General features: G+C 35.5%; 1 protein-coding gene and 1 non-coding gene across 2 annotated transcripts in view; both read right to left on the bottom strand.

Moving 5' to 3' along the window:
- Positions 1-14,154, bottom strand: part of POLA1 (DNA polymerase alpha 1, catalytic subunit) — a 307,100-nt gene that overhangs the window by 243,352 nt on the left and 49,594 nt on the right. Inside the window, exons 24-26 of the mRNA XM_023514374.1 lie at positions 12,979-13,103; positions 10,549-10,698; positions 9,944-10,066 (exon numbers count right to left, since the gene is read on the bottom strand). Coding sequence (XP_023370142.1) covers positions 9,944-10,066; positions 10,549-10,698; positions 12,979-13,103 — 398 coding nt within the window. The remainder of the gene's footprint in view (positions 1-9,943; positions 10,067-10,548; positions 10,699-12,978; positions 13,104-14,154) is intronic.
- LOC111726025 lies at positions 13,685-13,814 on the bottom strand. The gene has a single exon (XR_002773928.1).

Genomic DNA, 14,154 nt, shown 5'->3' with positions numbered 1-14,154 from the left:
AACCTTACACCAATTTCTATGCCACTGGTGAATAGTGCTTAATAACTTCACACTCTTCTTTTTATCGCTTAACAAGGAGGGAACAGCACTTTCGCAATCATTACTGCTCTGTCATCTTGGTACATTGCCAAAACAAGAAGCTTTAGAACACCTGTCAAATAACACGCGGCTTGTGAAAAATAAACATATACAAAAATAGGTTTATATAAAATTTTCACATATATAGAAAGTGGAATGGAATTGGGTTAACAAATAATCACTCGTTCTATTGAGTGGCGGGGAAGAAAGGAAGGATTTCCAAGTCTCAATTATGTGAGTTGAGTTAAATTAATGAAACTTAATGTATCTCAGCAGAAAATACTGATGCTAACACAAGGGCAGTCTTACAGTATTCATCATCTCATCCTTAGGCACATTTCCAATGATTTCAAAATTTAAAAGGGCAAAATATTGTGGCAAAAACACTCTCCATCCTCTCAAAACGTGCCTAGTACAAATGTACAAAGTATCTTTTCTTGTTCTGATTATCCTGGCCATTTTTACAAACTCAAAATAGGCTAAAATGTCAAGATCTTCTTTTAAAAATATACCACCTCTACATCTTCCCAACTATAAGTACAGAAGCTATAGGTGAACATGACCCCAGAGGTAGCCCAAACAAGCATTTGCTATGTAGGGCACAAGGTTTTAAGTAGAACACAAAAACACCTAAAACACACTCCCTGACGAAATGAACAGAACTGGAGATTGGAGAATATAGAGAAATAATTTGAGGCTGCAGACTTCTATTGATGTTTGGTTTTTGTTAATAGATAAAAAAAACTGTAAGTACTAATACTAGCTTATGCAGACCCATTCAAAAAAAATCCAATGTATAGGTGAAAAAAGGCACAATTTTAGATTGAGAATAAGGAAATTCCATCTTCTTTAACAAAAAAAGTTCTGGAATTCTGAAGGTTAGACTGATGTAATATTCTGCAAAACCGAGGAGGCCAACCCACAACATCAGGACCATTTCTTATTGCTATTGACAACCTGTGGTATATATAATGTGTGAGCAGAAGTAACGAGCAGGTGCTTCTTCCTGGAACAGACTTAGATCATCATGGCAAATGGACCTATTCCTGGATTCCCCAAAGCTTAGGTAGAAGAGAGCTGTGGCAACCATTCACAAATTTCAGTAAGTGCAAAGAGGATAAATACAAAGGTACCTACATGGTCTTCTTCATGATGGTTTCTTCTCTTATACTCACAAATCCCAGCCTATTTCACAGCAGATCTCAGGCAAGATTTGACCTAAGATTTGATCTTTTTTTTAAAAAAGATTTGATCTTTTCAGCTGCCTCTAACATTGACCATTTTGCGCCTTCCTAAACCTGTACCTGTCAATGTCCAAAAACAAAGGGCACACAGAGGCTAATATCCGGGCATCTCAGAAATATTAAGAATGAGGTCATTCTGAATTTATCTCAAGTATAAAGTTTTGCCTATTTTGAAAGAAATACTGTTTTCAGGCATACAGAGTAATTCAAATCAGGCCTAAGTTTAACTCACTCATTTCTCTCTATAAATACAACACTGTGTTATAATGATAAAATATTTTATTATATTACACATTTACCATATATGAAAATAAGCATGTATTATACATGCTTACTATAGTCAGTAAATATGATAGGATAAGCATGAATTATTCTATATACTGGAATTTTTTCCACTGCATTTCTCTCAAATTATTGAAAATCTAAATTGCATAATCTGGAATGGCTTTCCAGGGGGCTACATTATTTTCATTAATCTTTAGAAAAGATGAAGAAAAATAAACAAGCAGATGTAGATGTTCCTTAGTCTCTATAAATAAATGACTGTAGTTAAGATGCCACTTACTTGGTTGCAGTAATTATTCTTGTGATATAGGTTGAGTGTTTCTTATCCAAGATGCTTGGGACCAGAGTGTTTCAAATTTTGAAATTTTTCAGATTTTAGAATATTTGCATTATACTGGTTGGACATACCTAATTAAAAAATCCAAAATCTGAAATGCTCCAGTGAGCATTTCCTTTGAGCATCATAGTAGCACTCAAAAAGTTTCAGAGTGTGGAACTTTTGGATTAGAGATAATAAACTGATATTTACAGGTATATGAAAAGAACCTAGGCTCAAAAATAACAATTTGTACTAGGAAGAATTTCAAATCACTCCATCTGAATTACTACAAATTCTGAATTAGTAGACTATGAAATAATAAAGCTGAATAGCATGTTTTATTAGTTTGAAGAACAGCAAAGAATTTAGAACTCAAACATCCCTGACATGACACTAAAGGGGAAAAAAAGTTTCTCTGGCTTTGAATTTTACAATGTAAACAACTTTTTTTTTTTTTTTTTTTGAGACAGAGCCTCAAGCTGTCCCCCTGGGTAGAGTGCCATGGCATTACAGCTCACAGCAACCTCCAACTCCTGGGCTCAAGCGAGTCTCCCGCCTCCGCCTCCCAAGTAGCTGGGACTACAGGCGCCCGCCACAACGCCCGGCTATTTTTTGGTTGCAGCCGTCATTGTTGTTTGGCGGGTCCAGGCTGGGGATTCGAACCGCCACCCTAGGTGTACGTGGCTGGCACCTTAGCCGGTTGAGCTATAGGCGCCGAGCCACAATGTAAACAACTTTAAAAGTGAATTCATTGAAATATTATGATCACTGTAAAAGGATATTGCTTTTTTATTGCTTTTTTAACATAAAATATAGATATGTCTGCCAAAACATGCTAAACCTCACCTTAGTCCTAGAAGAAATTCTTATATTAAAAAAAAAATCTAAATGTTAGTAGGTCAGCTAAAGTTAAAAGTAGTTTTAATGGTAGCTATTAAAAATTCTAGAAATGGGTTTGGTGCCTGTAGCATAGTGGTTACGGCACCAGCCACATACGGATTCGAACCCAGCCCGGAGCCAGATAACCAACAATAACAACTGCAGCAAAAAATACAGCCAGGCATTGTGGGGGAAGCCTGTAGTCTCAGCCACTTGGGAGGTTGAGGCAAGAGAATTGCTCAAGTCCAAGAATTTGAAGTTGCTATGATGCAACCGCACTCTACCGAAGGTGACATAGTGAGACTTTGTCTCAAAAAAAAAAAAAAAAAATTCTAGAAACAGAATTAAAACTCTTCCCTCTTACCACTCACATAGTTTATACGGGTCTAACTTGGCAAGAAAATTCTTCACACTGCCATGTTTTAGGTAACAGAAACATACATTTTAAAGGCTAAAGTTTCCCATCAAGGTAAATAAGAGGGCAGAAATGAAATATAAGAATCAGAAGTTCTTTACTATTTTTATATCATGGTCTCCTTTAGAATCTCTTAAATGCACCCTTCTACCCCCAAAAAGTTCGCATAGGCACAGACACATAAAATCTTACATACAACTTCAGAGGACTCACAGACCTCTCCCTCTTTACTTGGGTTGAGAGAACTTCTCATGACAACCTCTGAACAAGTAAAACTTCAAAATCTATATATTTTATGTCTGAAAGATTGTTTTCCTTCTTTCTTACTATCTTTAGTATTAATTTTCTCTATTTTCACCAACTTTGTCTGCTGCCATTAGAAACAAGAGTTACCCTTCTATTACTCATGACTATCTTTTAGAACAGAAATCAGCAAACTTTTTAGTCAAGAGCCAGTTGGGACATGATTTTAGGCTTCGCAGTTAACTCTGTCTCTATGCCAATTACTCAACTCTGCTGTTATAGTGCAAATGAGCCATAAACAAACGGGTGGAGCTATGTCTCAATAAAACCTTATTTATAAAATAGGTGAGTTGGACTATAGGTCACAGTTTGCAAATTCCTGAAATAGAGGAACAAGTTCAACAATTCTACAAGGAAGCAAACAAATACAACTAGATTCTTAATGTATATCATCCCTAAAAATAATTTCCAGTATTAAAGACCAAAATAAAAGCCAAACTTTGCAACTTTTAGAAAAAAAATAAGGGAAAAAGAATGTCTATTTTACTAAAGGAGAAAAAGGTTTCTTGTGGCGAAAAAAACCCCACAACATGTAAAGAGTAAAAAAAATCAAATATTAGGAACTCCTGCACAATAAAAGACTACAAATAAAGTTAAAGGACATGTTACAGACTAAAAAAGGTTATGTGTAACAAAAATGACCAGCCAAGGATTAGCCTTTGAATACTTAAGAAGAAATACTAAGAGACATACAGCTCAACATAATAGGACATATATGTATGTTCATAAAGGCAATTCAGACCAAAAACTGAAGTTACAAGCATGTGAGAAGATACCCAACTTAACTCATAATTAAGAAAATGCATATTAAAATCATAATGATATGATTTCATGCTCATGAAACTAGCCAAAAATAAATAAAAATAACAAGTATTACAAGGATATGGAATACTAAGGATTATACAATGAGTATGTTCACAACTATACATTGAGTCTAAAACCCCTCACTACGGTGGCACCTGTGGCTCAGTGAGTGGGGCACCCGCCCCATATGCCATAGCTGGTGGGTTCAAACCTGGCTCTGGCCAAAAACTGCACTAAATAAATAGATAAATAAATAAAATAAAATCCCTCACTAAAAAAATAAAAAATTCAATGAGGCAAAATTATATATCAAAACCATTTCTAATTCTCTTTAGATTATCCTCTGGTACTCTGATACTGTGATTCCAACCAAAGATATGATTTTTTTTTTTTTTGCTATTTGATAAAAGAATTTAGATTGTGATGATAAATTAAATGAGTTCTCTTATCAATGAAATCTCATATGTTGCTTGTGGATATAGTGCAAATTCCACTCCTACAAATAAAATGGGGAAACTCTTGCACAGGTGGCACTGTTTACCATAGCACCATTTGTAACATCTAAAAGACAAATGAAAACCTGGAAACCTAAAAATGTGAATGACAGGAAAATAAAAACACGCTGTGTTATATTCACTGAAATATTATACAATAGTTAACATAGGTGAATCAAATCTAAAAAATGTTCCAAGATGAATATACTTTAAAATGTGGTATAAGAGCAGGGTTTCCCATGCTTTTTTTTTTCCAAACTGCAAAAAAATATGTATAGGATAACAAATAAATAGCAAAAACTCCTAATGCACCACACATATATGTGTACACATATACTGTAAAAGGAGAAAAAAACCCATGGGTCCAAAGGACAAAATTAATCCTGGAAGAAGAGTAACTGTCTAAGGAAGAAGGAAAGGAAATGAGAAAGGATGGGGAGGAAATGGCCTTTAGTTTTCTCTATAATACTGCTTTTAATTTTTTAAAGAAAAACTAGGCTATTTTAAAGAAAAGATTGGAAAAGTGTAATTTTTGCTTATTTCCACGTAAAGATGAAGGATTCCTTTAACACTCAATTGTAAGATTCTCCATAGTCTGTCATTTTCTTTCACCACTGACACCAACAAAAGCTGCGGCTCTCTTTCCCAGAGCCATTCCCAAGGGCTCCTGACAGGTGCTACCTTATCACCAAGAGAATCCCAGAAAGGCTTTTCCAGATTGTAATGTTTGCATTAATGATTTGGGTACATTTTCCAAATGCACAAATTTTGGCTCCAAACACAACTAAAAGCCAGGCAGTCTATACAACCAGTTGGCAAGCAAGCTGGCAAAGACTCATTTCAGCCTATCAGGTGGGAAAACAAAAATGCGTGGACCCTATACCCAAACATTAAAGCATACATTCACTTTAAAATGCAATCAGAAATGCAGATAAAAAGGGTTTTCTCAAGTGCACAGAAATAACAGAGTAGAGAAATAAAACAATACCAATGCCAATAAGTACTAATTACTCCATAAAGACAAAATTACCATTACACTAAGGATTATGCAACGAGTATGTTTCTAAGTATATAGTTAAGTTTAAAATGCCTCAAAAATAAACAAATTCAAAGAGGCAAAATTATATGTCAAAATCATCCCCAATTCACTTTACATTAGCCTCTGATAGTGGGACTGAGGGAGTCATGTATTGTGGCTTCATGGAGAGAAATAGGAAGTTAGCTACTTGAAAGAATTAGCTCTCGATGATAAATTAAATTATTCTTATTAATAAAATTTATGATTCAAAATCATCATCATTTTAAATACTAAGTAGACTATTATAATATTGGGGGTCAGTTTTAGCCTTTTTATAATAGTTCCAAAATCAATAGTAGTCTAAAATGTGGATGGATTTGAATCTCTAAATGGCCTTCACTATTGTTCACAGAATAAAATCTTTAATTGATTAATGATCTCAGGGTGTCTATCGCCATCTAGTGAACAATCACTTCAATTACCACATCAGACACTTGACAACTGATAACAGTTTTTCTTCATGGTTTAAAAATGTAAGTCCATTCAGTGCTAGAGGGTTGCCCAATTTCTTTTTTCATGCCTCTCTACATGTACACTGAGAACAAAGACAAATGGCATTAGTATAGATTCACTTTTGAATGTCTATAAATGAGGTTTTCCACATTACTTCTCTAGAACACTGACTTAAATAACTTGCACACTGTGAGACCCCTTATACAATTCCTTAACCATCAACAAATTCCTCTACCACTGAACAATTCAAAATTATGGAAGAGTTTAAGTGTGAAAAATCATACCTGTGAAAAGACAATATTGATACCCACTTGACACAACTATTAGCATTTTTATTCTAAGCCTGTTTTTTAAAGTACAATTAGTAATTACTCTGAGTACTCTAGCAGCCATAATACATTTGATTAAAGAAATTATTAGGTCATCAGAGTCAAACCCGCACAATTCCAACAAAACAGAGCAAACACAAAATAGACTTAAAAGGAAGAAGGGGCTTCAAGGCCTCCCCAGATTATCTATTAATCTCTATCCACATACAAAATTTTTAATCTTTTGCAATGATATACCAGGTTTCCTTCTCATTAATTTGCACTTGAACTTTAGTCTAATTTATCCTACACAGATGTAAAAGCAAACAACTTGTAGGATCTTCAGGTTACTATATGATTATATCCACTCTATCTTATCACCAAAAATACTAGATTAATAAATTACAAAGGTATTCCAAAATCTCAGCAATCTGACTCTCATTTTCACTTCACTCTTCCTGTTGTTTTTAATAATTAAGAGATGCTTGAAAACCACAAAGACTTAACAGAATATATGGGGAAAACCAGCAAACCCAAAGAAAGACTATTTCCATCCACCAGTGCTAATAATTATCACTAATATTTTAACAGTCTTTTTTATTTTAGGAAATAATATCTGTAGATATTGAGGATCTTCTAGGATAAGATTTCCAGGGAGCAATTGTGTACTTATTATTTCTCATTAACCTCAAATTACTTTAAAGGCCTACTTTTCAGTTGTTGTATTAATCATTATTTGTGGGAAGGAGAAAAGGGACAAAAAAAGAGGGGGAAGTAGAAAACAAAGAATTTAAATCACATGTGATTATTTTGAGATTTGTCTGAAATTCTTTATTTTTCAGTGGGGAGAGCAGAGGTTTTTAATGTTTACTTAAAAGACTTATTATTATGTTTGATACAACAGAAAAATAAAAATTGAATTTAAACTCCCTATTAGAAATTCAGCTAAATGAAAATACTGCCCTTAAAACACAATGAATTGGGGGAGTAGGGGAGATCACTGGACAAATTTGGGGCTTATCATTATCAACAGTGCCCTTTTAAGCTGTGGATTTCTGAGTCGATGCAAAAAAATGTTAACAGCAAGATTTCCCAACAGCAAGAGGCACTCCCCAAGGGAGTAAATTGTCAACTATTGCCTCTTGTGAGAAACTTAAGAGTAACCTTGATCCAATCTCAATAGTCAACCCATGTATTATCACCCAGTTGGGGCATAGTGAGTACATTTTCTAATATAAAAATAAGATGGTGTTCTATCAGTTGATACATATACAGAAACAAAATTTAAATAATTTTGAAGTAAACTTAGCCTAAGAAACTGAGAACATCTTTCCTTCACTACAACTAGCCTCTAAAACACCTTTATCATTCTCGTGTAAAAAAGGGCCAAGTTTTGAGATGAGTATCAAAAAGATGATCTTCCAGGAATAAGAGGCAGAAGAATATAAAGCAGAACCACAGTCATGAAAGACCTGAGATGAAGGACCCAGACCTAAGATTTAAATCAGGAAGGTAGAAATTCATATTCAAATCAGCCACTTACTATACTTTACTTCTTTCAGTCTTAGCTTCCTCATCTTCAAAATAGGAATATTACCTCTATAAAAGGACTTTTGTGTGGTTTTAATGAAATAACACACAAGAAAGCTTCTAACACAATGCTGGTGTACGATATATGTTTTGCCCTTCCTCATTGTGCCCCAAGCCATGTCTTTGAGATAGGGCTGCCACCAGAAGATTGACTCTGAACATCCTAATACCAGCTAGCACTGGTGGCACTGGTGAGTACAGTAGCCACTAGCTACCCATGACTACTTAAATTCAAATTTGTTAAAGAAATCTAAAAGTCCAGTTCCTCCAGTAGTTGTCACTAGCCAAAAATTAAATATTCACTAGACACTTTTGGCTAGAGACTACTGTATTAAATAGTGCAGATGGAGAATATATTCATCAACTTAAAGTTCTATTGGACAGAGCTGGTATAGACTCTAAAGCAGGGGTCAGCAAACTTTTTTCTAGAAAAGGCCAGACAGTAAATGGTTTAGACTTTAACTGTGCTATTACAATACAAAAGCAGCCATGAATGACATGGAAATGAACAAGCCTGACTCTGTTCCAATAAAACCTTATTTACAAAAAGAGATAGGAAGCTGGATTTGGCTCCTGGGCCACAGTTTGCCAACCCCTATTCTTGAGTATTTGGAGTCCAAACCCCCAATATAAACATTTTGCTCATCACCACACTACCTCCTTAAAGATTAAGCAATCTTAAATTTACTGATACACAATATTTTAGTAGAGTTAAATGGAATTTCTGTAACTATTCTTTTACAAATTAAGAAAAACCCATGTACACAGTACTAAAACAGGTGGAGCTTACAGTGTTGATTAAGTAACAGTACCTAAAACCTGTTTGTTATCTGACCCATCTTACTAAAGCAAATAACTCCCAATCAATTAGTATAGTCCTGACATATTCCTAGAAGTCTAGATTTATACATCCAACTTCCTACTTATGCCTAAGATCCACTACTCATGTCCAAAACAACACATCCAAAATAGAACCCTTTCCCAGTTTCCTTTATCTTAGTAAAAGGCTCCACTAGCTATCCTCCTGATTTCTGTCTTTCCTTCACATTCCAAACTCATCCATCAGCAAAAAAATTTGCTCCCTTATATCATTTAGGTCTTATTCATGTCATTTCAAGGAAGCCTTCCCTGACCACTCTCAGCTAGCCATGTAAACATTCTCTAGCCCACCAGTCTGCTTTAATTATCTGCACAACATTTACTTCTATCATATTTTCTTGGTTATTTCTTCTACTTTATTTGCTCTTTTTACAGTTTGTTTTCCCAAACTACCTTCACCCCACCCTTCATCCCCAACCCATATCCCACTCTGGGTAAAATGTTAAGCCTCATGATAGCAAGGATCTTTAACATCTTGCTCGACATTCTATCTCCAGTGCCTAGAACAGCAGTTCTCAACCTGTGGGTCGTGACCCACAGGAACTGTATTAAAGGGTTACAGCATTAGGAAGGCTGCAAACCACTGGCCTAGAACAATGTGTGGCACACAGTAAATGTTTAATAAATAAACACACACACACAATGATAAATTAATAAATCCTTATTTAAATGCCTATTTGTCTCAAACTTATCTTAAGAAAGGAGTAGTATTTGAAGCTGTATGACTAAATAACAAACACAGGTCTCCCACACTATACATGTATATTTAAAAACACTACCATATTTAGATATGTGAATTCTATTAAGCCATTACCTCCCTTCCTTTGTAAGTCACCAAGGCAGCCAGTGGTTTAGCGTAAAATCTGCTGAAGGAAAATCCCAGGCAACCGTACATACTGTTTGCTGTGAGCTTCAAAGCCTTCTGTCGAATGTCATACTGCAGACCACATAAGGACAAAAGATAAACAACAATATTTGTGGATGCTTAAACATTACATTGGCTATCTTTCTACACCACCAGTGAGAAAGTAAAACTCTCAATATCCCCTAAAAAAAAAAAAACTCTCAATATAGTCAATCTATCCTCCTGGATCCACGACTCCTTAAGTCCAATACCAATGGGGGTGGTCAGAGACAGTTTGTTTTCACAAGTCCCTGACCCCTCCCAATTGGTTTGCAACTGATAACCTAGAAGAAAGTAAACAGACTCCAAAGTTCCCAGGAGTCAGAAGAATCTCACTCAGAAAAAGCCTTTGCAGATAGAAGTGTCTACCATTGAGGTGCTACTTTCAGTGCTTACCTACCCACAACATAAAAGCACATGTGTTTTCCCACAGAAGCCTATTTATTCTGTTCCCAAATAATCAAATTTCAAAAGCTAAGACTGTCACTCAGATGTCTCTTAGTGAAAAGATATACCTGAAGAAGTAGGTCTGGATTCAAATCTTGCTGTTTCATTAGCTGTCTGACTTGTTTTCTCCGCTCTACCAGTTTCCGGATCTCTCTGGGCAAAATACCCATTTCTAAGCCTGGATCTGGCAACTCTGGGATCTGTTCTTGTTCTACATCCTGATGAACAAACAATAGAAATTTCATAAAAATCAAATTTTAGTGAAGTGAATTCCTAAGATAATACTTTGTGGGAGCTATAGCCCATGATCACAACTTGAAAAGTCACTTTTCAAGTGTAATTTAAGAATGAGCTGAGAGGGTTATAGAATAAGTCAACATTGCCCACTTTTCTCCCAATTCCACTAATCTGTCATTCCCAATTCTCCCCTACCCTTGTAGTTACTCACAAATTTAGATTTCATTGAAAGGGATGAATTTTTTTAAACTTTATTATTTTTTTTATTTATTTGTTGTTGCAATTTGGCCGGGGCTGGGCCTGAACTTACCACCCTCGGTATATGGGGTTGACACCCCACTCACTGAGCCACAGTCACCACCCTAAAGGGGTGAATTTTTAACATACTACTATCCTTTCTTCAACAAGACTAGGGAGCAACATGTCTGGAGAAATTGTTTTTAGAATGCAAACGCTAAAACAGACCTCTAAGATTAAAAAAATAACCAGCAGCTAAACTACATTTTGAATCATTCTTACTACCAAACAAAATGCTATATAATTTTAAAACTACAGAGAATCATAGCAATTATTATAAATACTTTAGACTATAAATGAAAAGCTAAATACTAAATCAGCAAACTTCTTTTAAGAGTTTGGAGCACATTTAAATAGGCCATGACATTTCTAAAAATTAATACATATATGTATATTTCTTAGCATTTATGTATACATTTTACCTATAAATTGCTGTGCAATCGGTAGAAGAATAACAACATTTTAGAAAGGCAACCAGCGGTCTTCTTATATTAAAATTTACAGCAGGGAAAGCATTAGACAATTTTTCTCAAGCCTCTATTAATTCTATTAACAGGCTACAAAGAAAAGCCAGGCAAATTTGCCCTTTCAAAGGCTCAGAATCAAAAATGAACCTCTCGGCTTAAAGTACGTCAAGTCAATACATTTGATAACCCAGCCTCCTTCACAAATCATCTAATTTTATAAAGATCAATATCTTCAAATGAATATTCTTACAATAGTAATAAGGACCTATTGTTTCCCAATATAGTAAATGATGATAACAAACTTATTAAAGAAATCTTGGTAGACATTCCAATTTATTTACAGGAACTATGAAAGTCAGAAAAAAGTAAACTGAAAGGATCTGGAGTCAGGGAATTTACAATCCACTCCAAAATCCACTCCAAATTTACTACCACCACTACCTGTGTAACACTGTTTTGAAGACCAAATGAGGGTACTGTGCATGAAAATACAGAATCTATACATTACTACATATATAGGATTTCTTAAATAACCTCTAATGCCTTATCCATCTCTAAAATGATTCTATTATATATCCAGAATCCAAAACTGGAAAGCTCAAATAAACAAAATGGTGGTAGACAAGAGTTGGGGGCGGGGGCGAACTAGATAATAATAATTATCACAATGCTGGCACAGCAGCAGCACAGAGCTCAAAGAATATTAATCAAATGCAGTCACTACCTTTGGAGGATGTTTACCCAATACCTTCTCTGTAAAATTATCCTCCAGTGCAGCAGTTCTCAACCTGTGGGTCACGACCCACAGGAACTGTATTAAAGGGCCTCGGCATTAGGAAGGTTGAGAACTACTGCTCTAGTGCCACAGAAAGGCCCACCGTTAGCAATCAGATTTGTAGTCTCTGAGCACACGCCTGTAGTCACAGGTGATGGAGATCAGAGATGCTGATTGACCTAGGTAAGCCTATCAGATTCTCTCTTCTGGGAATATAAAGCTGGGACTGAAAAACAGCTCCCAAGCATGTGGTTGTGGTATGATTCCATTTATATGAAATGTCCAGAATACACAAATCTATACAAGCAAAACAATTAGCAGTTGCATAGAGCTAGAAAAGATAGAGTCAAAAAAAAAAAAAAAAGACGATGACAAAGAGAGAGAGCTATTGAGAAAAGAGACAACTAAAATGTTTCTTTGGGGAATAACAAAGAAATGTGCTAAAACTGATTGTGGCGATGGTTGCAAACTTTGCAAATACACTAAAACCCACTGAACTGTATACTTTAAACAGGTGGATTATATGACATGTGAATCACATGTATCAATACGATCAGAACCAGTTTCGGTCTTTCTGCCCTTCTTTTTTGACCTCTAAAAAAGGATATAATTAATGTATCCTTTAAGAGGAAAAATGAAAATGCTAACCCTTTTGGTTCTCTTTTCCTTCTTTGAGCAATTCTTTAAACCTCAATCTTAAGAATCTCAGGTTGAATACAAACCTCTGTAGCTTTCTTTGCCTCTAAAGCAACTCGTTGCACTGTCGTAAAACAAATGTTAAACTCCTGTATGATGGAAGGATATAAACTGTTGAAGTCCAGAAGCAAAATGAACTTATCATAAAAACCTGAAATAAAAAAGCCACATGTTATAAAAAGTCTAAAGAAAAGCAGAATTATCAAATCATGTAGAAGTACTACACTATTAAGTATATGAGAGACTATGTACTCTCCAGAGCTGAGGTAGAAAAAAAGGAAGAAAAGAGTCAACTAGCACTCTGTAAAATGGGAATAAACAAAATGGTGGTAGACAAGAGTGAATTAGAGTGAAAATCCAGATCAGAAAAGAAGAGGGAGGAAAAGATCCTGCTTTGAAACCAGCTCTAACTAGTCCTTTCCCCAAAAGTCCCCAAAGAACACCATCATTCTACGCAAATACCTTGTCCTATCAATTATTTTAGAGAGGTGCCATATTCATTTCAAAAAAGTTAAATTGTCATTCAAAGCAAGCATTCCCTCTTTCCTACTCTCCCACCCACAACCCCCCCCCAAAAAAAACCCAGTGAGCGGCTTATATATTTTCTTTACTACAATACCATCAAAGAATAAAATGGATGGTCCATTTACCTGTACTCAAACTGTGCTACAAATCAAACAAGAGACATATGTGTGTGTGTGTGTGTGTGTGTGTGTGTGTGTGTGTGTATGTATATGTCAGCAGTGGAAGGATCCACCCTTTTTACTTACAAAGGGTGAATAGAAAGTTACTGTATTTCTTTTTGACATTTACAAACAGTTAGCTTCACCTTGAGAAGAAACTGAATAAAAATAAACATCAGCTATTAAGACAGTAATAACAACTCCAAACATACACTGATAGTGTAGTCTGTGTCAGGCACTATACTAGATAATCACTTTTAATCCTCAAATCCCTATATGGCAGATATTATTCTTACCTCCATTTTACAGGTTACTGAGGTTAACAGGCAGCCCAAGATCACAGAGCATTCAAACTCAGATCTATCTAACACCAAAGTATTTCTGCTCTATTTCAATACAACTTCTTTTTTTTTCTTTTTGAGACAGAGCCTCAAGCTATCCCCCTGGGTAGAGTCCCATGGCATCACAGCTCACAGCAACCTACAACTCCTGGGCTCAAGCGAGTCTCCTGCCTCAGCC

This window comes from Otolemur garnettii, unplaced genomic scaffold, assembly GCF_000181295.1.
Source record: "Otolemur garnettii isolate 467f Iridium unplaced genomic scaffold, OtoGar3 scaffold00051, whole genome shotgun sequence".
Classification (NCBI taxonomy): Eukaryota; Metazoa; Chordata; class Mammalia; order Primates; family Galagidae; genus Otolemur; species Otolemur garnettii.
The sequence above is the reverse complement of the archived record's forward strand: the minus strand, read 5'-3'. Positions and strand labels throughout refer to the sequence as shown.